The 27,820-nt window shown below is 36.8% G+C and overlaps 1 protein-coding gene and 1 long non-coding RNA gene across 2 annotated transcripts in view; one reads left to right on the forward strand and one right to left on the reverse strand.

The window, feature by feature from the left end:
* The window catches only part of Thsd7a (thrombospondin type 1 domain containing 7A), a 398,255-nt gene that overhangs the window by 308,836 nt on the left and 61,599 nt on the right, over window positions 1–27,820 (forward strand). The window contains exons 8-11 of the mRNA XM_076566198.1: window positions 5,900–6,134; window positions 10,045–10,160; window positions 17,940–18,072; window positions 19,188–19,291. Of these exons, the coding sequence (XP_076422313.1) occupies window positions 5,900–6,134; window positions 10,045–10,160; window positions 17,940–18,072; window positions 19,188–19,291 (588 nt within the window). The remainder of the gene's footprint in view (window positions 1–5,899; window positions 6,135–10,044; window positions 10,161–17,939; window positions 18,073–19,187; window positions 19,292–27,820) is intronic.
* LOC143272271 (uncharacterized) overlaps window positions 6,105–27,820 on the reverse strand; it is a 61,336-nt gene continuing 39,620 nt past the window's right edge. Inside the window, exon 3 of the long non-coding RNA XR_013049677.1 lies at window positions 6,105–6,240. This is a non-coding gene — a long non-coding RNA (uncharacterized LOC143272271). The remainder of the gene's footprint in view (window positions 6,241–27,820) is intronic.

Below are 27,820 nucleotides of genomic sequence, written 5' to 3' on the forward strand. Positions count from 1 at the left end.
CAGAATCACCTAATCAGTAAGCCCCAGTCTCTGTGAGAGAGATGGTCACACACACAAGGTGGACAGTTCCTGAGGAGCAACACCTGGTGTTGATCCCTAAATTTCACACATGCATGTACCTGCACACACATGAACACATACCCACAAACACACGAATATAATATATACATGGAAAGGAACATGAGCCCTTCTTGGGGTCAGATTTTTACTTCCTGTTTTCTACTTATATAAAATCAAGAACTTACTAATCCAGCATTGTGTGATTTTTTTAGATAAGTATCTTTATGATATTATGTAAACTAGGATTTGTCCTCAAACCTACTTTAAATTTATGTGGAAGTTTCAAAAGAAAGAAACCCTTTAATAGTTGAATCTGGCATACTATAAGTAGTGATGTGTTGAATTTGAATAAAACATAAACAATATTAGATTTTCAGTGTTTTTCATTTTGAATCCCTGTGCAGATCTTCAACAAATTTAATTTATAAAGGTAAAAATGATGTGCAAGTACCCTCACAGAGTGAAAATTGAGAAGACATTTGTTTCTGCAAAGTTCATAATGACCTGATATAACTTCACTAGCCAAATGTCAGTGTGCTGTCGTATCTGCTGTGAGCAGAGAATAGATGCAGATTGATATAGAATTATGCCAATTTTCTCAAATAATTAGAAGCCTTTGGAATCATATTTTACAGAGAAAAACTTGGAAGAAGTAATAGTTCTATTTCAATATGCTTGTGTTTTACAGTTTAGTGATTTTGATTATTAGAGCCATGAAGCAGCTGTGTTTCTTCGAGGATTCAAAGACACACAGATCCAGGGTGTGTGTAGATACGAACGTCACTTGGTGTCTAAGAGGATGGTGGCACCCCCCCCCCTCCAGCTTCAGAGAATTTGAGGGGGCTGCACGATAAGAATGCTCCTTCCTGTTTCTGCTAATGCTCTTTCTGATTCAGCCCTCCCAAGCACTTGTCGGGCCCTGGGCAAGGGCTTCTCACCAAGCACAGTCTGCCATGAGAGGATTTGCGCTGCAACAGCCGGTGATGGTAGAAACATGGTGTCAGCACTTCCTGACGTACGCTCCATCCACTGCTTCTCTTTGCAGCCATGCACTTTCTCGTACGAACTCTACACTCTGACTGACATGTCAACATGCTAACCCCCAAGGCTGTACCGTGATGAATTGTTCTGCATTTATTTTTAATTTTGCTAATATAAAATGATCTCTTCTTTCTTACTATTTAAAATTCTAGCTCCTTGTAGTTCATTCCAGTGCCTCCTTCTTCCAGACATTTTTAAGTCTCCAAAACACAATGAATCATACTTCTCGTAATCATTATTAAATTTAAAAAATTACATACCTCTCAACATAATTCTGATGTTCCACATAGAATTTTCCTCTTGAGTATGTTTGCTCAGCCACTCTACCCCTCCTACTTATTTTCCTTACCACATCACAATATCCTTGAGTGTAGTGAACAATTTCTAATCCCTCTGATGTCCCTTGAAGGTCCCCACATAAATGCTGGGATGCTGTACATCACACTGCATATACAGGTATCCAGTTACCATATTGAATAAGGCTCTTAACATATATATAAAGTTCCTCCCCCAAAACCCCTCTGTCCCCACCCCCTAATCCATTCCTCTTCCATTTCTGTTTAGAAAAGGATGATACCATGTGTATCAACAAAACATGGCGTATCATGTTGCAGTGAGACTAAGCACTCCTCCATGTAATAAGACTGGGCAAGGTGACCCAGTATGAGGAATAGAGTCCCAAAAGCCAGTAAACGAGTAAAAGACAGCCCCTGTTCACACTATTAGAGTCCCCATAAGAGGACCAAGCTACACAACTGTCACTTACATGCAGAGTGCCTAGGTAAGTCCCATGCAGGCTCCCTAGTTGTCAGTTCAGTCTCTGTGAGCCCCTATGAGCCCAGGTTAGCTGATTCTGTGAGTTTCTTATGGTGTCCTTGACCCCTCTGGCTCCTATATAGTCCTTTCTCCTCCTCTTCTGCAGGGTTCCCTGAATTCTGCCTAATGTTTGGCTGCGGGTCTCTGCATCTGTTTCCATCAGTTGCTGGATGAAACCTCTCTGATGACAATTGGGCCAGGCACCAATCTGGTCACAAGAGATAGCCAGTTCAGGCTGCGGATCCACTATTACTAGGAGACTTAGCTGGGGTCATGAATAGGTCTGTTTTCAAACCTGTCATATCAGTTGTAAACACATCAATGCCAGAAACAGCAATTCCCTAACTCTCACCATATGTATTCTAACAAAGCTTCTGCAAGACTGATGTGTATAGGAAAAGTTATGTTCTTTTTCATGTATTTTTATTTTTATTTATATTTACAGACTATGTTGTGTGGTATATGCACACATATGAGAGGGAATATGAGCTGTGCAAGTACATGGAGGCCTGAAAAGGATGTCAGGTGTTCTGCATTGTTACTATTTTATACATTTGAGATAGTCTCTTACTAAGGTTTGAGATTACTAAAGCAAGCTCTAACCATCCTCCAGTCTGTTTCTGGCCTCACAGTGCTGAAGTTACCTGATCATGCAACTACACCCACTATTTTAAATGAATTCTGGGGCTTTGAATTCAGGTCTTCGTGTTTGCAGCAAGTACAGTTATCTATCCCTAGCCCAGTGCCTCTTGTTTTAATATCGCAGTCTCACCTAATAGCTGGACCATTTTATATGTACATAAATATTTCTTTCCTTCTTTTATTAAAAATGGATTTTTTTTCTCACATAATATATTCTGATTACAGTTTCTCCCAGCCTTAACTTCTCCTAGCTCATCCTCACCTCCTCTCTAAAGGTTTATTTATGTAACAGAAGTCTTTTCAGGTCCAGTAAAGTCTTTCCTGTTGCTGAAACTATAAAAACATCTAAGTAACAGTTTTAGTGTAAAGCCTATAGTTTTACATGTAAGAAGACATAGTAAGTATAAGTGTCATAGTCCACATTTTATAATTTCTCCATGACTAAGGAAATACTCCCAAAGGTCCAAAATTAGGTTTTCTCATAAATAATAGATACTTTCAACACTGTATTTATCAATTTTTCTAACATAAAATTATTCCCCAAACAACACAGTGGTGCTGCAGTGACAGATTACACCAAAATTGCAATGTTGTAATAATTAAGACCACACTAGGGCTTATTGGTGCAAGGATCCTACATCAGATGCAAACTGCTGATGTGGCTTTAATGTGGATTAGGGCGAGAAAATAAATAGCCTTTGTGTCTATAAACTTAACAGCTATCTTGCAGTTCCTTGACATGTTATGCTGATGTTGTAGAAGTTCTTTTCTTACCCTTATCATTTTTCCCCTAAGCCAAGCAGTCAATTCAAGTGTCAAAAGCAATTCAGAGGTTTAAAATCAGTTTTAACAGGATACTGATTCTTACAGTGAAAATGGTGTATGTACAGAAATGCAGCATTTTATCAGCAATTTTAGTATTAAATGTAAAGGAACTGTTAAATAAGTGTATATAAAATCATATTTATAATTTTATATATAATTGGTATGTATTTGTTAATGTGGAATATGTCTAGCACACGGAGGAAGGAACTCTAGGTGTGCTCACTTATTTCTCCCCAATACAATTAGCATATTTTAGAATTCAGTGTATTCAAATCCTAAAAGTCCATGCAAGGGTTGCCAGGGTCATCCAGTTGTATGACAGTAGACAGGATATGAAGTGTGACAGGTGTCCTTATTTTCATTAAGTGGGAACACTAATGAAATGTTCAGGACAGGTCATTCTGATGTTGCAACCACATTCAACAATGCAGAAATGATTCTAAATTGTTATTAACAAGCTGCCAATTGATCAGCTGCTGATCAGAGGAAAGTCTGAAAATATCTGTAATCTCTGGAGATCATCTCTGGTGTTGCCACTGGAATCAAATCATCAATGAAGTAAGGGATGAATTTCTCTAATCCCTGCCTTTAACAATACATCTCTTTATTTTCACAGTTGGTTAAAACAAAAACATGATCTTCCTACATTCCTTATTAACACACTGGTCACATCGTTTCAGATGCTTTGGTTTATACATTTATTCATTTGACAGTTGTGAACACAAATTAGGACCCCACCTATGAAGTTCACACAATAGGGCTGGCACAAAAAAAAAAATGATACCAGAGTATTAACCTTCACATCATAGTCTACTAATTAGAGATATGGCTATCTTACAATTTAACATCCCCAGCATTATTGCTTTGTACCTTGAATGCATTTCTGCAATGCAGCAGCTAAGCAGAAGTGATAGCAGAGTTGCCATCACTTGTGATAGCAAGCATTGTTGTTCTGGCTGGAAACAGCAGTCCCAGATATGCAAAAAGGAAACAATCAAAATCAGCTAAAGATCATTTGAGGAAAAAATAAATACTAGTTGTTCAATTAAGACTTTTAATACATTTTCTGGTGCAATTAAAAATCCAGTAGAACTGGGGGAGTTTCTCTGTGATAGAAGACTTGCCTAACATGTGAAAGTCCTAGATTCCTTCTCCCAGAACTAGAAGGAAAAGAATGTAACAGCATCAAAATCGAAAGATAGATATTGTTATCCTGGTGAAAATTCTGTCAATTACATGGGACAATGTTTTTGCTGTTGTATGTATAGGCTGAGGCAGGATATTTGCATGTGAGTAGCAGTCTCAAGGCATCAGATCCCTTAGACCTGGAGTTATAGGCAGGTGTGACCTGCCTGATATGGGGACAGAGAACCAAACTGGTATCCTCTGCAAGATCAGGATATGCTCTTAATGGCTGAGCCATCTCTCTAGGTCTTGGGACAAATCTTTATAAGAAATTTCATATTAGGCTGATAAGATGGCTCAGTGGGCAAAGGAACTTGCCCCCAAGCCTGATGACCTGAGTTCAGTCTGGGACCCATATTGAGAAAAGAGAGAACTGACTCCCACAACTTTGCATTTGATCTATAGACACACACCATGGCATGTGCATCCCCCCCCCAGTATATACATAAATGCACACAAACAAATGTATAGATGTAATAATTTTTAATAAATGAAATATCTGATATCACCAACATCTTTATGTCACAGATGATGATACCATGAAAAAAAAAAAACACAAACTTTAATGTGAATGAATTCAAACTGACTGAAAAGATCTGGACTCTAAATAGAGAAGTTAAAAACTATCTTTTCTTGTAATTTTTGCAAAAGCATAATACAGAAAAAAAAGCAAACATGGAATTAAGTCATAGAAAGCTGTTTCAATAAGCATACAAAAATTAGAGTTAAGCAGAAAATATTGTTTAATGGTTTAATTTGAAACCATTTATTTTTCTTTAGAACACGTAAAATGATGGTGCATTGCACAGGCAGTGGCGCCAGAGATTTGAACAAATCCACTGATTTCTCAATAATACTCTGGAAGTTCCTAAATTTCCATCCAATTTTAACATATTTGCATGTAATCACCCTAAAATCTAATAATTAAAGTAAGCATTATTAAAAACCCTGGATTAAGACTTTCTACTTAAAAGATGACAACTGAAAACACATTCAGATATTTTCATCCACAGTGTGAAGTTTTCTCTCGCTTGTGGTTAACAATTTAGTGAGCTTCCTTGCATTTGATGTTGGGTTTCTCTGAAGAACAATGGCTTCTCCTTAAGGTCTTAAATTATCTTCAATATCTAGTATGTATACTGTATGCTTCATATTTTAAGCTAGATCATGAAAAAAGAATAATTACCTCTTTTGTAGTATGCTGGTAGAATACTATGTGCTCAGTAAGTGGTCAGCATCGTCGTTACCAGCCCTGAAAATTCCTAGGAAGAGAGAACAAGGAAATTCTTTGGCTCTCTATCTAATCTGTTATCGTTGTCCATTTCTGTAGGTGGAATCCGCTGCCCAAACAGCAGTGCCTTGCAAGAGGTGCGCAGCTGTAATGAACATCCTTGCACTGTGTATCACTGGCAAACTGGTCCCTGGGGTCAGTGTATAGAGGACACATCAGTGTCATCCTTCAATACGACTACAACATGGAATGGGGAGGCCTCATGTTCTGTGGGCATGCAGACACGAAAAGTCATCTGTGTTCGAGTCAACGTGGGCCAAGTGGGACCCAAGAAGTAAGGCCTTTAGAATGTCAGCAGTAAATCCCGTGGTCAGCCATGCAGAAGATTGGCTTGGGCTTTGCTTGCTTCGTTAAATGGAGTCTTTTGATGCTTGTCATTCCTGTCCCCAAGAGAAGATTTGTTTGTTTTCAGTGTCAGTTGCTGATAAAGCTGTAACTATTTCTGAGTCTTGTACATGGGACCCATAAATTCTCTAGAAACCTTTCTACCTGGTCCCCATTTTCAATTCTATTGTAGAACAGTCTGCTTTTATTAAGCTATTGAGGTAAAGAAAGGAGTCTTGCTCTAGGCTTGGCTGATCAATTATGATGGTATACAAAGTCCTAGCAGTGGAGGTCATCCATGACCTCCTGTATATCCCTGGGCTTGGAGGCTGACAATCTATTTAATTGAATAGAAGCCATCTATGATCTGCCTTCCTTTTCCCCCAGAAAATCCTATATCACTAGTAATAAGGCCAAACTTATATTTTTCAGTGGTAAAATGAGTAACCACCTACTTCCAATAGAGAGCCTTGGGATAAGATGACTGCTAAGATAAAGTGAAAAAGACATCAGTTTCTCATGGGTTAGGTAACAAGGGAAGCAATTTGCTAGTGGGAAGGACAAAAATAGAGACATGAGGTATTAAGAGTATCTGGTGACTATTATAAGCAAAACCAAGTAATGTTATGGAGGAAAAACCAATTCTTAGAGAAAAATTAGTGAATTTTCTAAAAAATACATATTTTTTGAGTGGGAACATCCTATTTATTTTTTGAAACAAAATAACTTCTTTAGTCATTCAAATGTCCTAGTGTCCTAGGCCATATGGAATGTGGACAGCACAAACAACATGTTTTACATAAGTGTAACTGTGATCTTGGGTTTCCCAAATCATCAGCCAGGTGGCTTTGACAAAGCTAACTGAAAGCATTATATAATGAAAAATACTCTGATGTAGTCACTCAATGAACATTAGAAATGGCTGTTTTAAAAATGCAAGATATTTATTTTGCTTTGTTCTATCAGTGACTTTAGCTCTTTGAAAATTTTGTGGATGTATAAAAAGCACCCGGGTTACTTTCTCTTCCTCCTTTCTCTCTTCCTCCCATCCCTATTATGTCCCCTTCTCCCTGTCTGTTCCCTTTTCAGGTGCATGATTTCTTGGTTTTTTTCTATTAAAATTTCCATGGGCATGAGAATAATTTATCTCACATATGGAAATATGTAAGAATCCCATTACGCACTTTTATCTAGCTATCATTGCAGATATTAAAGATATTTAGCTCCATAGTGTATATATAGATTTACATTTGAAAATATATTAGAAAATATGTGCCAAAGAGATTCACATAAAGTGAGAGACCATTCTGCACACTTCATATGGTAACCTCAAACCAATATGTTAATGGGAATTATACTAAGATTGTTATTAATCTGACTCAGGAAATTAATTTGCAATATATTAAAATTCAATGGTACTAGCAGCAGCAGGGGTGAAAGTCCCAAGTCAGACAGAGCCTGATTCTTGCTGTGATGAGAACAGAGATAGAAGTGCTCAGCAGACCAGACAGGATGAACAATATTATATTGATTTGCAAAAGGCTTCCTCTTTCTGTTTGACCGTCAATGGCCTTTCAAAGGTTGCAACTTAGAGCGACTACAAACTAAAATACTGTTCCAGAGTGAAGGGTTACGTGTGAAAGGATCTCTGTGTGAAAGAGCCTAATGGATCCAGTGTCATGAGATCATTCACTAAGAAGGGTGTCCTGATGCCTCATATCAGACAACCACAGTAATCCAGCAAAAATTTACTATGCCTCTACAGTTGTTTTTCAATGATCTGGATATGCCCATAGATTTGTTGAATCATGTGGGCTTCCTTTGCCCTTAAAATTGTGGGAAATGAAACCATGTACAGTGAGTTCAAAAAAAGTGTTATTGCCCTTCTCCCTAAATGCTAGGTTAAATTCAATGAATGCTTTCCAATACAAGTCATTTGAAACAAAAATGCAAATAGAAGCTTTGTTTTAAACTCTTCTTAATAAAATAGATTACTGAGAGATGGCAAAATCAATGTTATTGATCTTATCTATCCTCCCAAGTAACAAACTTCAACTCCTATCACATCTGTTTAATTTGACCTTGAATAAGATTGGGAGGAGGGAGGAATCAATTGTTTGATTTAAACCACAAATGCTAAATACACACAGTTCCAGGGAAAGGAAGCATGTTAGCTAAAACAATTGCCTCACCGAAGGAAGTCGGAATTCATTTTATTGGATGAATCTAGGCTGTATAATTTATCTTTGTGTGTTCACTTAATGACTTTGTTGTTAGTAATTTTGCTCTCCACAGTTAGTCCAGTGTCTTGCTGTGGCTATTTCCAAACTAAAAGAATATGTAGAGGGTCAATGATAACATTGTAAATTCAATTGATTTATTTGGAGCTACATATTTGAAGAGCATGCAATTGAGTAATGGCCTCCCATTGTTAAAGTTATAAAATGCCTCAATGAAAAGAATTGCTTTCAATAATAATTACTGACCAGTAGCTCCATAATCCCAAAAGAATTCTTTAGATTATATGTTGTATTTTGTCATATTTTCAAGTTAAATTATAACTCCAGTCTTATAAAAAATCTAAATCATAAAAACACATCAATTTCTGTGATTCATACTTAAATATTTTTTGCCCAACACTTTAAAGAGTCATAATAATTAGGAAAATCCAAGTTTATCCTCAACTAAGCAAGGAGATTATTGTTATTTTACATGTTAAATATTAAATATTTTTAAAAATCAACTTCCAAATAAACCTGAGTATTTAAAGTAAGAGAATATGTATTCAATTTATAACAGAAAAGAGTATTATATTTGTGTGTGAGAAAATGTATGTAGGCAAATAATTACAGGATATGTCGAAAATGAAGTCTGGAAACAAATAGTGTTAACCATTATTACTCACTGTTTACTTCTTTAAAGGTGACTAATATGGAACTGGGAATGAAGGCACACACCTTTAACCCCAGCACTTAGAAAGCAGAGTCAGGCATATATCTGTGAGTTTGAGGCCAGCTTAGTCTTCATAGTGAGTCCCAGGCCAGCTAAGGCTATACAGTGGGACCCTGTCTCAAAAAATAAACAGAGAAAGAAAGAAAAAAATGAAAGAAGGAAGGGAGGAAGGAAGGGAGGGAGGAAGGGATGGAGGGAGGGAGGGAGGGAGGGAGGGAGGGAGGGAGGAAGGAAGGAAGGAAGGAAGGAAGGAAGGAAGGAAGGAAGGAAGGAAGGAAGGAAAGGAGGGAGGAAGGAAGGAAAGGAGGGAGGAAGGGAGGGAGGGAGGGAGGGAGGGAGGGAGGGAGGGAGGGAGGGAGGGAGGGAGGGAGGGAGGGAGGGAAAGACAGCAAGCAAGTTTGATGGCCTATGTTCAATCCCAGAACCGACAACCAAGCACAGTCTCATGTCCATACCCTCACACATTCTATTCACACACATGCATGCATACATATGACAGTAATATTAAAAATAACTATTATTTTTGTCATATTATTATGAAATATTTAGCTACAGATACAGAAATTTTGTCCTAACATTGGTAATTTGAATTTCTACAAATTTTTATTATGCATATTAGTAATATGTATTTACTAGTGGAGAGATTATCCTAAAGGCAAGGATATAGTGGTTATATTTCTTCTAGAACACATGAGTGTTATTAAGTATACATATTTATGTGTGTAGTCTTGTGCAAATACGGTTGGAGAGAATTAATTTAACTAAATGGTGCTTGTTAAAAGTGGCCATGAAAGCTAAGTCATAGAGGCTGGTGGCTGTGACTCAGACAGCAAGGAAAACTGGGAGGAAATTGCGATACTTGGCTTTGTGGATTGTTAAAGGCGGAATAATTTCTTTGTTTGTTCTAGGTGTCCTGAAAGCCTTCGGCCTGAAACAGTGAGGCCTTGCTTGCTTCCTTGTAGGAAGGATTGTATCGTGACCCCATACAGTGACTGGACGCCATGTCCCTCTTCATGCAGAGAAGGTATGGGGTGTAGATTCTGAAGGCTCTCCACCCAGGACTTCATTCCGCAGGACATTTGGCTTCTTCTGGATGAGCAATATTTGTGATTCTTACACAGGGCCTTGTTCTCCTGGCTTTTCATGAATGTCAGAACATTTGGATTTCTCCCTGGAAATAATACTGAGTTACAGGTCCTGGGAGGCAGTAAATTTTATGCCAGAGTATGCCTTGAATTTTTATTATATACTTCAAATTGAAATGATTCTAGATTTTATTAATACATCTTATCTTTCATTAATCCTGAAAGAATGTATACTGGTCTTGTGAATTTTTAAGAGAGTTTCCAAGTGACCTCAGTACACATGGCTTCTAACCTACTTATAGGCAAGAAATAGCCTGAGACCAGGTTTACTACAGATTCAATTATGTGGCCCAAGGATGGGAATAAAGCAAAGAGAAAAACGATCGAGTTGACTCCCTGCCAACATTTAATGTGCCATGAGGCATTTCCAAGATGAGTATTTGTTTCCTGCGAGGCTTGGTTTTGCTTTTGTGACTTGCAAAGACTCTTTTTTTATCATGGTCCGTCCCCTGATAAATCTTTTCTTACCCTTCCGGGCATGGTCTTTTAGCATTCCCACTGAGAGAAATTTTCACACCTTCCATGTGACTTACACAGTAACAGCAAATTTTCTCTCGGTGTGACAGACAGCAGAGTCTCCAGTTTTCTCCTTAGCTCTCTCAACCTGTACATTGTCCTTATGCTTTCTTTGTGTTTATACTTCTTGACTCTCACTGGAGATTTGCAATTCAGGGCTAATTTCTAGTTTCATGACTATTCTTAACTTGCTAAATTTTATTCTAAACCACTCAATTTTCTGAATGTTTTAATTGATTGTTTTTACAGATTACCCTGTGTATAGTTGAAGCACAAGTTTGGGAGTTTTTGTTTATGAGATAGAATCTAAGTCTGTAGAGCAGGTTTTGCAGTCTTCCTTCCTCGATGTGTCCGTTTCCGGGATTAGAGACGCATACCACCACATCTGGAATATTTTCCTTTATGTTTTGTAGCACACTATTAAAATATTGTATGAAACTAAACTGCTAGCAGAACAAGAGATTTTTTTTTTTAATTTCAATGTCTTTTAGAATTCTAAGTAGCTTTGGTAGGGAAAGAGTGACTGCCATTAGTCTGCTGGTTTTTGAGACAGAGTCTCTCAGCCCAGGTTGGCATTGAACTTACTAAGTAGATGAGGATGATCTTGGACTTTTGATGTTCCTGGCCTCACCAAGGGCTGAGATTACAGATATGTAGCACCATGCCATGTTTTGTTAGTGTGCTCTTAAAGGCTAAGCCCATAGCAAGTCTACCAAGTTAGCTATAACCCCAGTTCATGTTAGGTTTTGTAAGATTGTTAATGGTTTAATAAACATTAATTTAACTGCAAAAAGAGAAAAATGTTAATGACATGAATTTTCTAAAAAGCAATGACATTTTCTGATTTTTCAAATAGATCTTATGATCTTATTTCTTTATTTTCTTAAAAGCCACATAAAATATGGTTATTATTGGCTTGGTCATTATCAAATAACATATTTTTCTATAGGCTGTGAACTCTGAAGTTTTTGGTTGTGTGCATCACTTCAGTGATAAAGTTTATCTATTATATTACATTACATCACATCACATTGCATGTGAAATCTTGTGTTTTGTTAGGCTTAGGTTTTGGTTTAGTCTATAATAATAACAAGGTCTTAAAGGACAGGCACAGCATGCTTGCATGTGCTCACTATGTGGCAAATACCTTAGTTGGCTATATTGGAAACAATCTTTCTGAGAAAGCATTGAGATCACAATAAAATAAAACTTTCCTAGAAAATTTGAACTGAATATTATTAATTAGCAATTTCCTAGTACATTTATTATTTTCAATTCTTCATTAAAAGCATTCATTCATCTTTCACTCTATAATGTTTTCAAGTTACTACAATGTGTCAGGCTTGATTCTAAATATAAGGTATCAGCAATCAACAAGCTAATATCCTAGAGGCATGAAATGTATAAGGAAATTTTTTTCTAATCTCTTAATTTGTGTAAATAAAGCATTGTCCCTAAGCATGAGGATCCACAAAATAAAAACAGGGGTAAAGAAGAGAAGTAACTTAACTTTGGAAAATTACAAAGTAAGCAAGCTAATAATCTATGATAGAATGTCTAGGCAATATCAAATTCTCATTTAGCCATGCACTTATAAAGAGATTCTTCAATAGACTGCTAGTATAACTTAATTCATAGTCAGCAACCTGAATGTGCAAAAAGGAAAAAGAAAATTAGTGGTTTTGAGCAGGTCAAGACTGCTCCAAGACAGTGCAAAAGAAGGAGAGGGAGACAGGACACCAAGTACAGTCATGGGTACGTATAATAATAATGGTCCCAACAGAGCACTGGGAAAAGTACATATCCACCCCTGTTGAATCTGAAGAATTTTAATAAGATAAAAAAAAAATTAGATGAACTGTCAAGTTATGGAAAAAGCCAGTGTATAAAATATTTAGAAATGAAAACATGCAAGTCTGGTGGTTATAACATGAAGTTCTTAACAGAAGACTGAGTAACTGATACAAGATAAAAGAGAAGACCATGAGACGAGTGGAGGTATAATAGTTTTGAGTGCAGTGTCTAGAATGGAATAAACTTCTTGTAGTTGAAGAAATGAAAGTGGTAACAGAAGTGGAAAGAGGATTAGTAAAGCTTCTTGAGGCTAAAAGGTAGGTAGATAGTGATGTTATGTCAGAAGTTTAGGAGAGTTGGTGATTTTTAAAGGTAGAAGGAAGGAGAAAGAATATGAAATTGCTAAATGGAGCTAAGTAGCATCTGTTAAGGGAAGTGTAGAAATTTTCAATTAAGAAATTGAAGGAGAGAGATTGGGTATTCCAAACGAATGTGTAAATAGAAACACCAGAGGGTAGAGAGGAATGAGAAAATGTGATACGTTATGTCTGTGGACAGTGCTGTGGATCTGACTAACGAAGGAACACTTGGGTGCTGAGCTGGTATAATGTGAGGTATAATGGGTTTAGTTGGATTGATCACTTGGTCAACTATAGGTAATTGTTCTAAATTAAAACTCAAGTTGCCACTAGATGACAGTTCTTTCCAGGATCTGAGATAGGAGTGGACTGCTCAAACCTGCTGACATAGAAGCAAGAGCCGCGCGCTGGTGATGGAAGATGTGGACAGGAATCTACTTGGGTGGCAAATGTTCTCTCACCTGCACAGCAAACCAGCTCTACCCCCTCTTTAGGTGAAAGCTATATGCTAAATCTCCTAGAAAATATTCTCAAAAACCAGAAAGTTAGGCTCTTGGATTTAAAAGTAATAACTGTAGTTGTGTGTTAAAGACATAAAAGGAGTGGGATTATAGAGGAATAATAGTGGAGGATGCTTTGTGCTCTCCAAGAAGCTTTTGATGCTCCCCTGCTGACGGGGGACTTTGGCATTGCAGAAGGGTAGCCTTTTGCTATGGTCAAGAAAATGAAACAATGGCATGAGGCTTAGTTTTTCATTATTTACTTAAGAAATGGTCTAATCCACATGCTGTTAAAATTGCACTGATGCCAGGTGGTGGTGGCACACACCTTTAATCACAGCACTCAGGAAGCAGAGGCAGGCTGATCTCTGTAAGTTCAAGGCCAGCCTGGGCTACAGCGTGAGTTCCAGGACAGGTACAAAGCTACACATAGAAACCCTGTCTCGAAAAACAAACAAAAAAAAATTGCACTGACTTCAGCATATGACTAAAACTTCAAAACACAGTTTTGTGTTCAACAAGAGGCAATGAGAAAAATAATTCAGGAATGTATTTCTTTTTTAATTTAAAATTTCAGGTAAATCCTAAATTTTATGATTTTTGTATTTATTAGAACTTGGAACTATCCTTCTTTTAAAAATCATTTTAAGGAGGTAAAATTACAGTGTATTATTGCAGAAAATGGAAATTATAATTTAGGTTTCAAGGAATAATAAAAAGGGAGCATTTGAAATATTCATTTCTCTCCCATGATACACCTTGAAAAAGAACCAATGTCAATAAAGATCAATATTAACTTGTGGGTAGTTTGGTCCTCAACTGGTTGTGTACTAGTTGAATTTCAAAAAATTATTCATGAATTTTGAAAAATGTCACTTTAATTTATAAATAATTTTTGGATAGAATTTGTTACTCTAATTTATAAAAAGTAAGTTCTTGTGATCAAATAATGAATTTAAATGTTCAAGTTCTATTTGCTCCCCTTTTTTTCACACTGATTGCCTTGAGAGCCAGACAGAATGTTGCAGGAACCATATTCTCTACTCATCCTCTAAATCAATCATATACTAGAATTACCCCAAAGATCTAAAGATTACCTTTGTATTTTACTTCTTGAATCAATATTTACTTTACCAATTCACATATTGCTACTCCAACTGGTTACCTTTTGACTAGTGTAACAAATAAATTTTGCTCTTAATTCCTTCCATAAGTAATTTCTTTGATGAAATATACTTTGAATTTCTTGAGATAACTAAAATGTACTTTCTTAATTTGTTACCTTACAAAATCAGTTATTTTGCATGCATAATTCCCTTTTCTTATTCTATCTTACATAGGGATTTCTGAGTAAAAATAAGGCACACAGGAGCCTTTATAATTTTGTGCTCATTATTTCTCAATGAAATGAATTGTTTGTGCTTAATTCTCAATGTACAGGTTTGTTTGTACTTAATCCTCAATGTACAGGCTTTGGACCTAGTACTTATTTCAGGGAATGGGCAGAAACAAACAGAACATGCTAATAAACCATATGATTGAGTGAAAAATAAATGTTTTCTCATTCAATAAATATTTATAAAGCACTTCCTATTTGTGGGCAATTTTGTGAGTGTTCACAGAGATAAGGGGAAACCCTATATATATTTCCAAACACATTTAATAAACTCGGCATAAATATACACAAAAAGCTATCAATTTTTAAGCTTACTACCAAAAGTTGTTTATGAATAATATTCCTTTTTTACCCCCACGGATTCTGTGGGTCCATACCCTGATTGAGTCCTAAAGTGAATGCACAAGCAAATTCTTAACCATGGTCAGAAGAATCAAGGATGTCCTGATACACTCTGTGCAACACCATTAAATTTCCTCTCTGAGTACTACAGCGCTGAAGTATTCCAATGTAATCAGGACACAGCTTTTGCCTTATGGCTACATAAGGTGAAAGATTTTGAATTTAGGATAAGAATAAATGGATTGCCACTGTGTAGTCAATTAAAGTAGAAAAATACCTATAGTCTTTGATTTCCAGTATACATGTGTATAATTTTAATAAAATTATATCAGAAGAATATTACAGGCTTGTATTTCAGATAATATGTGTGTTTCAAAAGTAGAAACAAAGAAAAAAGACAGACAGACACTGGAGCACATGAACTGGAATATCCTTGACTATGTTCCAGGTGACATCTAGACAGTTCATGCCTAGGAACTTCAGCTTATAAGATGTCACTGAGGCTGAGTTCACTGTCCGCTCCAATCCCCAGCCCTTTGGCCTTATTTCTGTGTCTAATTGCCTTATACAAATCAAGAAAGGTTAGCAAGTGACTTTCTCTAAATATTTTGACCACTTGGGAAACAAAAACCCATATTCTGGTGATCTTTTCCTAATGAAGAAGACAAAGAGAGAGACTGAGAGAGGGAGGGATGGAAGGAAGGAAGAAAACAAAGAAATCCCTCCAGATATTAGCCAAATGATCAGATGTTTATCTAGTTTACATACACTTTTTAAAAATATTAAAAGTTAATCCTAAGCATATACTAAAATAAAGTAAATATTCAAAATAATAGAATTGTAGAACTAAGTAGTGAACCGGGAGGGTATGAAGGCAAACTAAGAAAAATACAAATGAGAAAAATCAAAGTTAATGTATGCTCCTGTAATGGAAGAAAATTAGCTCTGAGAGTCCAGTGACCAAAATGAAAAACACAAGGATAGTGAATTCTGCAGAGCCTCAAGAGAAATGAAAATGCTCCTTGCTCTGAGTTGTTAGAGACATGTATCACATGGGCTTGAAGCTAGAAGTCATTTGAACACTATAATAAATAGAAAAGCATTGGTAACACTGCATTTCTACTGACATTTCTTAGATCTTCTCTAGACAAATCATATTAAATATGTAAAATCCAGTCAGTATTCAAATTTATATTGTTACAAAAAAAGTCCACAGAGGTGCTCCCAAATACTTCAATTCCTAGTTGCCAGCAATTTTAGTCCCAAATTCCCCACTCCATTAACTATAGTATTCCAATTATTCATTAACATAATTATTGTAGTCATAAACATGATTCACACACAATGGGAATAATCCTTAACAATTCACAATAATCCAGAATCTTAAATTGGAACAAGGTGCACATAGTCACCCATTCATTCAATTCTGTGCTCTCCCTTTCCATGACTGTTCATCACATATTCCTGAAAGGCTTTTAAAATAGACTCTTAAACCCTGCTATCAGAAATGGTGACTCAGAAGTCCTGGGTTTGGGCTCAGCTGTCTGCTGTTATTGTTCCTGTTTTTAAAGAGGTTATCCAACAGAATCATTCAGAAATCGCTGGTACCTGAGCAGCTCTCTGTCTAGCACAAGAGTTCTCTCTAAGCATGGCTGCCATCGTTCGCCCACCAGTGTTAAGAGACACCTTGAGTTCATGAAAAAGGATTCTGTTGTGGGAAATTTTTCACTTTCAAATCATTTTATCTTATAACCACAATAACTTCTTTTCCCTTCTGATTAAACTCTGGTTGTTAAAGGTTGTAAACTTTATAAAGATCCCACTGTCCTGTAGTCTGTGCATGGAATATTTAATAATCTTGCAAATTAATGTAAATGCATCAGGAATTATATTATCTGCTGACATAATTCTCTATAGAATTATTTTCTAAGTGAAACTGTACCATGCAGCTACTCACCCTTAAAAAACACATGTATTGAAAGTTGAATATCAGAGATGGTAAATGTGTATATTTATACGCAAATTTGAACATTCTTTAATCAGTAATACATTCTACTGTCAGACCATTACCTTTCTTGAAGGTAAAGTTCCCTCACCACCAGTTTTTAGAAATCCTTTGGAGTTATTTACTTACAGTAATTGCTGCTATTTTTGACACTTACCTAAAAAAAAGTCTTTCTCTAGGAAACGTCTTTTATTTCTCTACGTAGAGCATGGTGCTCAGAGTGTGGCCTGAATTGAAGCTCTTAGGCTGCTTAGCATGAATAATAAATAGCTGGAATAATTTATAAGTTATGAGTTTCAAATTAAGAGGGTAACAAAGAAAGAGCAGTATAACATTGACTATATCCTCCTGAGGAAGATTCACAACAAGTGTATGTGCTCCACATGGCAAACACAGCTACATGAGATGACATGAAAATAAACTTACAGTAAGGGGAAGGATTTAATTAGATCTGTCGTATTTCTCAAGGGGACAGAAAATATGAAAGAACAGCGACTTTGTAACTGTACAGTAGAAGACTGGTTGACTGTGGAATGGTTTCTCTTCATTCTTTACATTTTAAAATATAAACTGATTTGGTTTTAAATATAAGTGGTCTGTGAGACAATTAGTAAATGATTCGATGAAATAAAGCCTCTCATTTGGACATGTCACAGCACATGTTGCTGGAGGCGGGGGAATTTCTTCAACACCAACTGCTATTGAGAGAGATTCTAAATGCAGGTTGGAACGTTGCTTCATTTCAGGGGACTCTGGAACCAGGAAGCAGTCTCGACATCGGGTCATCATTCAACTGCCAGCCAATGGAGGCCGGGACTGCTCAGACCCTTTATATGAAGAGAAGGCTTGTGAGGCCCCTCCCACGTGTTACAGCTACAGGTAAAGGGGGAAAGGAAGTAGATGGTGCACTGGGTAATTCCTGATCACATCTGTCAAGCTGATATTCCTTCCACCACCTCAGTAGGCTGTTCAGAAGTTTCAAAGAACTTCACTTCTGAAAATACCTCTCCCAAGGCAAATATATGTGTCAATTTCCCAACTGTGTAGGTAGCTCCAAGAGGTGAGGAGAATGTCTTATGTTGATATAAACTATAAGAAACACATAAAAAAAGTTAACAATTATAAGTCCCTTAGGAAGGGACTTCTTTGTCACAGGGGAATAACCTTGTCTCCAAAGAGCACCTGTTTCTACTAAGTGTGAGCATTGAGGCTTAGGAAGTGACATTATTCTTTTGTAATGCTAGTGAGATGTCTGTCTGTTCTATTCATCTATTAGCAACTCCAAGAAAGTTGAAGTCATTGAAGTTACACATAACCTGAAATTTTTATTGCAGAAATATGGCTTCCTTGCCAATATTCTCCCTGGCAGTATCATTGCAGCCCTGACAGCAAATGAACCACTATGTACTATGACAATCATTAATTAAATGTGTGATCATAACACGATAACTTAAGTGGAGATTAGTGGTAAATTGCCATATTAATACATGTATCATTAATTCACAGGTGACAGATGTCATTACTGTGTGTTTACACTGTGAACATTATTGACTATTTGCCCCACATATTGATTTTTGAAATTTGTTTTTGTTCCGGGATATTATAATTTCAGTTGCTGTTACCCATACAGTGATCATTGAAAGCTCATTATAGAGAAGACTCTTGGCCTGACTGGAGTTTACTTAGTGGAATGCAACACTTTTGGGGCCAACTGGGACATTTCTTGGAAGTGTGAATAAGAAGTCCAAATGCTCTTTGTCACTCTGGGAAGCCTGTTTCTACAGAACTTGCCAATCATATAGTCTTGTCTCTTGTGCCATAGGAAGAATTTTGTATTTAACAGTGTTTTTAGAAGGGGTTCGTTTGTAGCTAAATTAAACTTAGGAAAAATATCATATGGCTAAACAGCCTGCTTTTTGTTAACACTACATTATCTCTGTGATTTGCCCGCCACCTCTGCTTCTTCTCACTGAGATTTTATTCTTCTCCTCTAGGTGGAAGACACACAAATGGCGCAGGTGCCAGTTAGTTCCTTGGAGCATCCAACAGGATGTGCCTGGAGCTCAGGAAGGCTGTGGGCCTGGACGGCAGGCAAGAGGTAGGAGGCTGCACACCAGAGTCGATTTGCTCTGCATTTCTCCAGTACTCTTTCTTATATTTTTCCCATCACTGCCTTGTTGCATTTTGCTTTAATATCAGACTTGGCATGCAGAGTAGAGTATATAGGAACAGCTTTACCCTGTTCTACAAAACACCGGAAAACTTATATTTTGAAATTTTGTTCTTTAGAATGAACACATAACTGTTGAGCTCTTCTCTCATTGATAGGTATAAGAAAATCAGGTGCAGGTTTTGGTTATGGCATAAATAATGTTATAACTAAGCATTTTATGTGTTTCTAAATAATAGTAATTTATAGCACTTTACTTGACATCTTAACAATCACTGTGATTCATGATCCTTGTTTGTATGCATCATATTTGTCCATGCACACAATGTAAGGTAACTGCATAGCTTTCCCAGAATTCTCCATGGTAACATTCCTAATATCACACAGGCTGTCCATGAACCTGATCATACTTGGCACTGGCTTTTAAATGGCATATTTATTGACTCAAAGCTTGCAGTGTGTGAAATATACATTCTGCACTGCTACAAGACACAGAATCCTGCAGAAGTGTGTGGTGGAAAGTTTTCACATTTGCATTAACTGTGTGCTGGGTTTTCTAGGAAATAAATCTCAAGGTTTGGAGAACATTGTTCATCCCATTGCATGAAATAGAAAATTTGGTGTTTAGATATTTCATTATTTTTACTTATACAAACTGTCAATAGTTCTTCCAGAGTGTGGAAACAGGTTCTAGCAAGCATGCAGATTAAAATCTCTGGGTTTAGGGTCCAGGTGCATTTATTTACCTGAGGATAGACATGAGTTTTCTGAAGGGGTGGATCTTTCTTTGGCTGTTGTGAGTGAGTGGTGTGTGTGTGTGTGTGTGTGTGTGTGTGTGTGTGTATACACATACTGCAAGGGGCTTATCAATTCTTTGAGACAGCCTGGCACTATCCAAGTGGTGGCCTTCCTTGGTTTCTGCGTCTTGAGTTACTCACAGTCACACAATTCTGACTTTATCTTTCCTTCTCATCTCCATCATAATCCTTAGATAAAAATGACTCTGACTAGAGCTGTATTAAACTGAGAGTCATCCTTCCCATTATAAATTTTTCTTCAAAAAGTTGAGTAAGGCAAAGCCTGATCACTCACTGATAACGCCTCCTTTAAATCAAGTGTGAACTCATGCACTCATTTCTGGTTCTACGCAGAGTTGCTAATGATCAGGGGCACAGGTGAGTTTGGAAATCCAGATATACAAGCTTCAGTTCCAATTCTAGTACAAATGCAAGGTGAGCTTTCCTCATTTAGTCACTCTTCTACATGGAAAAGAAAAAATCTGGTAGAATTCTTGCCATTTTAATATATCACCACACACAAATGGTACTCAGAGATTTATGGTCAGAATATGAAGGTATATTTAATAGAATACCACTAGAGAAAATGTTGGATAGGTTTTGTGTCAACTTGACAGGTTTTGTGTCAACTTGACAGAGCTAGAGTCATCTGAGGAGGGAGCCTCAGTTGAGAAAATGTCTCCATAAACTGGCCTGTAGGCGGGCCTGTAGGCAGGCCTGTAGTACATTTTCTTAATTAGTTATTGATGTGGGAGGACCCAGCCTATTGCATGTGGTGCCATCATGGGCTGGTGGTCCTGGGTTCTATAAGAAAGTGGGCTAAGCAAGCCTTGAGAAGCAAACCATTCCTTCATACCTTGTGCATCAGCTCCTGCCTACACATTCCTGCCCTGCTTCAGTTCCTATCCTGACTTCCTTCGATGAGAAAGGGTGATATGAAATCATAATCCAAATAAACCCTTTCCTTCCTGAGTTGCTTTTAGTCATGGTGTTCCATCACAGCAAGAGTAGCCCTAACTAAGACAGTGATGAAAGTGGTATACATGGGAAATGGCTTCATATTGCAAAACTCTACTATTTAAAGCTGAACAAATTTGAGTGACTCACTTCCTTCCTTGAGGCTAAAAAGCCTTGCCGAACTGTGCACACATTGTCTTCATTGAAAGATAATTCCTTCTCCTTCCTGTCAGTCCATGGCCCTGATGACTGTGCACAGAATGTCACAGAGCACAGAAGCAACAGTATGAACGAGGACATCTTGCTGTTTAGACACACCGTCTGCAGAAACTGATTTTTTATGATGATTGTTGACTTTATCATTTTCAAATCTCATAGACTTTGTTATTTTCTGGTCCTAGTGAGTACTTTTAATATCTAATACACTTACCCACTTCTTCTGTGAAAAAGGAAGTTGTCTTTGGCCTCCTCAATGCCACTTTCTTTGGGTTTTTGAAAGTTCATTTGTTGGCTTCCTGTTTGGTGGCTCTTCCTCCGCTAGTCTTCAGGCAATGCTGGCACAGTCTACTCCTGGCACAGTCCCCTCAATGCTCACTCTGTCCCAGTAATCTTACGAATTTCAGAAAATCTGGGGGGACAACGTTGCATTATAGTAACTGGTTTGTGTGTAATTAACTTTAGGATAACAACTTTCATGAAAAAGGATTTCTTGTCTTTATTATTCCAGCCTGTGGAGATTTCTTTTTCTTGCCTATGTTCCTATGGGGCGTGAGATGGAGAGAAGTATCTTTTGTTCTTGGAAAGAGAGAAATGTTTTCTTACATTGATAATCATGGTTGATTCCAGAACTGTGAATGATTCATTTGTCAGTGTCTCGCTGTCTTTATCGTCGACATCATATTGTCACAGGCAAAATAAAATTAAAGAAAGTGTTTTCCTTTAGTGATTAAAGTAATCATGTTGCATTAATTCAATCAGCAAAGTCTATAGAATGGGCGCTTCTGTGTTGTCTAGTATTTCAGACTTTCTAGTCTAGCTACTCATTCATTTGGGACTGCATTGAAGAGGCTGTGCAAAAAGAACCATGGGTGTTGTGAAAGGATAGGGATATTGACACAAAGGAGCTTGCATTTGTTAGGGAAATGAGAGCATTTACTCTGACCCAACAAATAGGACTTCAACACTAAAAGCAATTGATTGCAAATCTGATCATTTGAAGTTGAAGGAGCAAGAAAGACTTAAAGGAAGGGCTTCTACTTGACTTGTCCCATCTTCCTAGAATAAGCAGAAAGAGGAGTGGAACGTACAAGGCAATCAATTCTATAAGCTAAGCATTTGAGGTAAGAAAAGCAATTAATAAGCTCATAGAAAAGTGGGTAGGTTGAGGCTGCAGAGATGTGAGCTGGAGCCTGGGGAGATTTTGTGGAGACCTATAAATGTCAGGATCAGTGTTTGAGACCATGTTCAATAAGTGAAAAGAGCAAGGCCTGATGAAAGCAGCGTTTTATCTGTCAGCATGTGCAGAATAAATTAGAACGATAAGACACTTGGATCCAGCTTCTGGCTAAGATACTGTTGGAAAAATAAGAGGCTGAAGTATGTGGCTTAGATGAGAGCCACAGTATGAAAATGGACAGAAAAAAATTGGTAATGGATTTAATATAGTGAAGATGTTCATAGGATTTCACAAAAGAATATAATGCATAATAGAAATACAAGTTAAAGTTGAACCTTGTGCTCCTTAACTTCAATATTTTCAGCTTCATAATAGTTCTGTTGCTGTAAATAACATTATTATGAATGCAGAGCTAATTTGGGAAGTACTAGTTTGTATAATTTGCATAGTACAGTCACCAAGTAGAAAGCACCTACTCTGAAGTTGAAACAGATATGTAACTGTAAAGGTGGCATAGAATGATAGATGACTATTTGACCAACATTCTATAAGTGATTTGTTGTACTATAGGAAACCTCAAATCTCCAAAATATTGTGTGTGTGTGTGTATAAACATAGTAATAATGTTTTACATATTTCTTTTTTCTCCAGCTTACTCACATCCAAAAGTTTTTAGTTATTTGTTTTAGTCTAAAGAATTTAGATTAAAATTAATATTTCCGTAACTTACTAACTTTAAGTTAACATTTCCTTCTTTACATCAGGAGTCCATTATATGAAGTAAAATATAGTCACTACTATTAAAAACCATGCTAGAACTCTAACAATAATTAATGTACGGCCTTTATAAAATGATTTGTTTAAACTATGGCCTGTCAACCAAATCCAGTCCACAGCCTGTTTGTTTGTAGTTAACATTGTATTGGAACACAGCCATACCCATTTCTTTATGCATTGCCTATGGCTGATTTCAAGATACATGGCAAAGTTCAGTATCCACAAGAAACAATATATCTCAGAAAGCAAAAATTATTTACTATCTCAGCTTTGCAGAAAAAAATGACTAGCTCCAATATAAATTGAGAAGCAAATAATCATTGATATAGTTACAACTTCTATTAGTATAATCAATAGTATTAGATAGTCCTACCTTGTCCTTAGCTCAAGTTTCCAAATTAAGACCATCAGTGAAAAAACCCATTTAAAGTTACGAGATAGGCAGGCTCCAAAATCTATTATAGTAATAAAATACCTCCTTTAAGAATGAAATAGCAGCATTCTTTGGAAAATATCAGAATACAGCATTGACTTTCTGAACTCCAGCAGTAAAGTTTTTCAAGAAAAAAAATAAAGATAAAACCTGAAAATACAGAGAGTGTGGAAGACAAGAGGCAGAAACTGTTGTCGGGTTTTTTCAATTCTTTTCTCTAATGATGAATCATATCACAGCTAGATGTTAATTTCTGGCTCATTCATGATGTATTGCATAGAGAGGAATCAAAGTGTTTGTTTTGTGTAATAAATATACATATCTCAGCACATTACTTGCAAGGTCCTGTTATGGTTCAGTTTTTCTCAGATTTGAGCTTTCACATCACTAGAAGAGTATAACACTAGATTCTGTCCCATCGAATAGTCTTTTGTAAAATAAATACATAATCATTAATGTTCTGTAGTTGCTGTAACAGTATACCACAAGTTCAAAGTGCTAAGGAACTCAATTTCTGGTGATGGTTTTTTTTCTGGCTTTTAGAGAACATTTTCCCTGTAACTTATGGAATAGAGAGAGAAAGAGCTAGAGAGACAGAGACAGAGAGACAGACAGGCCAGGCAGAGAGACTGAGAGGCATACACAAACATAGAGGGAAGCTCTCTCTGAGAGCATCAGTATCATCATAAGAAAACACTCCCTTGTGAACATATATAACCCTGGTTACCTTACCAAGTTTCCATCTCATGACTCCATTATTCTGGGATTAGAACCTCAATCTCTGAATATTAGGAAAATACAACTCAGGCCATATTATCAACGTCTTAAACTTTCTGTCATGATCACAGGTCTATAAGTCTGTTATATTGAACTTTCTTAAAAAACTGTATAAACAGGGTAATACCAGTCCCTAAAGATAATGTAAATTTCCTGAATAGTATTCAATATGATTAATGGTAGCATAAACAAATATTTCTTAAATGCATGCTACACAATTCATGTTGCCTTGTACTATTTGCCAGTTGAGCGAATAAAATATATAGATGATAATTTCATATGGTATGAAGTATTCTAAAGCATACATGATTTGAGTTTCAAGGCAAATTAATAATGTATATATTATTATTACTGTATAAGCGCAACAACAATAGAAAATTTGGAGGAAGAAATCAGAGGTAACTACTGCCATACACCTAGTGAAGGAGGAAATTACATTTAAACACAGGGTGACTCGAGGAAAAGAGCACAATGTGAAATCTATACACTTAAGGGCAGTGTATTGGCTGGTTTTTCCGGGGCTTCTCTGAATGCACTTGAGGCAGACAGACATCCCTCAGGGAATGAAATACCAAGTGGAAAAAAAATGGATTATTTTTTCAATTAAAAACAAAAACAACCAAACAAAAACAGAAGCAGCGGATTGTCTAATGGCTTAAGAACAAAAAAATAGAGAAATAAAAGAGGTGTTAAATAATTAAGAGGATCTGGTGATTTTAAAAGCTTGCTTCACATCACTCAAGTCATTTGTATGTAAACATGTCATAGAACAGCAGCCTCTACTGTCTGTTCTCTCTGGCTGCCTTTCTACTCTTCAGATGGTATTTAGAAGACTAAGCCACTGCTTCACCAGGTGAGTAGATTGTTGGATCCTAGCCATATTCATGGATAAAGTTAGCACTGGGTTGCATTAGGAATAAAATACATGGCGCATGACAATGATAATTTTGGGCAGCCCACACCTGACTGTAGATCTCATGCCTTCTTCTCCTGACTGCATGAGCATGACAGTTCCTCAGATTTCTCCACCAATTAATCCCCAGTTCCTCGGATCCCTCAAATCAACCAGGCACTATCCCTTAGCCAGCATGTAACCAATGTCTATGCAGGCACAGAAGGCTTCTGCTTCTAGCTCTTCATGTCTTATTTCACCAGTCACCAGAGCAGAGGTCGTGGCCCAGGATAAAGTAAGATTTGGTGGCATTCGAAGTTAAAAGACCACAGAAAGGCTGATTGGCAAGGGCCTATAAGTAATAGTCAGTGGCTAGAAAACAATATTGTTGGATACTAGAAATAACTGAAAGCCCAGGTCAGACTGGAAGCATCACTTCAAAACCATCAGAGAGATTAGTCTTTGAAGACAAGTGGATTCTAGGAAACCAGAAAGTCTGAGGGACATTCAGGATTACTATTATGCATGGTTGGACCATCTCAGTGGAGTACTGATATACCTGGAGCCAGAGCTGACACACACCAGCCTGGGGATTCAGAATCTAGACATGAAAAGGAAGCTGAATGCTGAGCCCTCCTACCCCTCCCTGGGCTGAAAGGATTTCACAATGGCCTGGACAGCAGCAGCTCTATGCAAACATCTAAAATATGACCTCCGGTAGGGTCGTGGATGGCGACACAATGTCTGAGTCAGTGAAACCACAGAGTAGAGTACAAAGTCAGCAGAAGTAGGGTACCCTCTGGAGAAGAGGGAGCCAGCAAAAGTTCAAAGGTCAATGAACATACAAAAATACTAGTAATGTCATGTTTCAGATTATTTCCTTATTTTTTCTCAACAATTATTCTAAAGAAAAATAGCAGCTTCTGCTATTTAAATATGAGTATGTAATTCTGGGCTTTATTGTTTGTTATACATTAGTGGAAGAGCATGGTACAAAAGTCATAAAAATTAAACATAAAGCTTTCATATAAGTAATTTCAAGGTTGTTTTAGTTCAAATTCCATGTTGGTCCCTATGCTATCTCCTGTCAGGGATATCTTATACAATCAAAATTAAATCTAAATAATTTGTGGAATGTGAGATAGTAATAGTTAACTGCACAATGTGTTGCTTTTAAGAACAAATGTGCTTAAATCCTGGATTTCAATGTGTTGAGCTTTATCTTTCCCTATGACTCTTGTCCATTTTATTCTTTTAAAAAAATTGTGTTCCAGGAGAGGCGCAAAGCTACACAGAGAAACTCTGTCTCGAAAAACCAAAAAAAAAATAAAATAAAATAAAAAAATTGTATTTGAGACATTATTAAAGTTTAGATAATACCAAATATCTGAGTCAGTTTATTTTAGCAATACATACTATTCTGTTCATTTACAGACAGAATTCAATTAAAAACAAGAAAATATAAGTAGAAAATAACTAAATAAAAAAGAGAGAATGTTACTTTAAGGAAACTTATGTGTTATAGTTTTAAAACCTTCTTTGGACTGATTGTACTTATTAATTGGTTCCTAAGTTTTGTACTTTTCCCTTTTATAACTATTATTCAAAGCTTTTATTATTTTTCCATTTTCAAGTGCTATTCTCTGATTTTCTGTGAATTCTGGTTTCCTAGAATCCACTTGTCTTCAAAGACTAATCTCTCTGATGGTTTTGAAGTGATGCTTCCAGTCTGAGCTGGGCCTTCAGTTATTTCTAGTATCCAACAATATTGTTTTCTAGCCACTGACTATTACTTATAAGCCCTTGCCAATCAGCCTTTCTGTGGTCTTAGTTGACTTGGACATTCTGATTCAGTCTTATATTCCTCCAAGACCTTTGTTATCAACTGTTTGCCAGCATTTGCCATTTTTCAAATAGCAGCTCATAAAATACATGTGGCACCATCCTGTGGCTATGATTGCTCTTGGATGTTCCACATGTGGCCATGCAGTTAGCTAAACCTTCCAACATCTCCACTCCAGTCTAGCTGACCTTGATCTGAGCTACTCTTCTGGGAGCTGACATTTTTTTCCTAGTAAGAGGTGTGAATATTTTCACACATATTGTGTGAATCAATGGCACTGGGATCATTGGAAACTATTTAAGAGTAATTTAAAAAGAAATATGGCTTTTTTTCCATTCTGACAGGGTTGTGTTCACAAATTATAATTAGGAAGTGTAAGTTAGCAACTATGTCAGTGAAAATCTCTTTGCTACAAAGAAAGACCAGGATCATTATATCTACCTAGGAAACAACTGGGGTGCTCTTGCATTATTTATATGCTGGATCTAAGCACAATTAGGTCTCTTGGTAACAAGCTCCTATTCATGCTAAGCCTTTTCTGTTTCATTTTTATATTATTTCATTCTCACTCTTGCCATTTATTCA

This window comes from Peromyscus maniculatus, chromosome 3 (genome assembly GCF_049852395.1).
Source record: "Peromyscus maniculatus bairdii isolate BWxNUB_F1_BW_parent chromosome 3, HU_Pman_BW_mat_3.1, whole genome shotgun sequence".
NCBI lineage: Eukaryota > Metazoa > Chordata > Mammalia > Rodentia > Cricetidae > Peromyscus > Peromyscus maniculatus.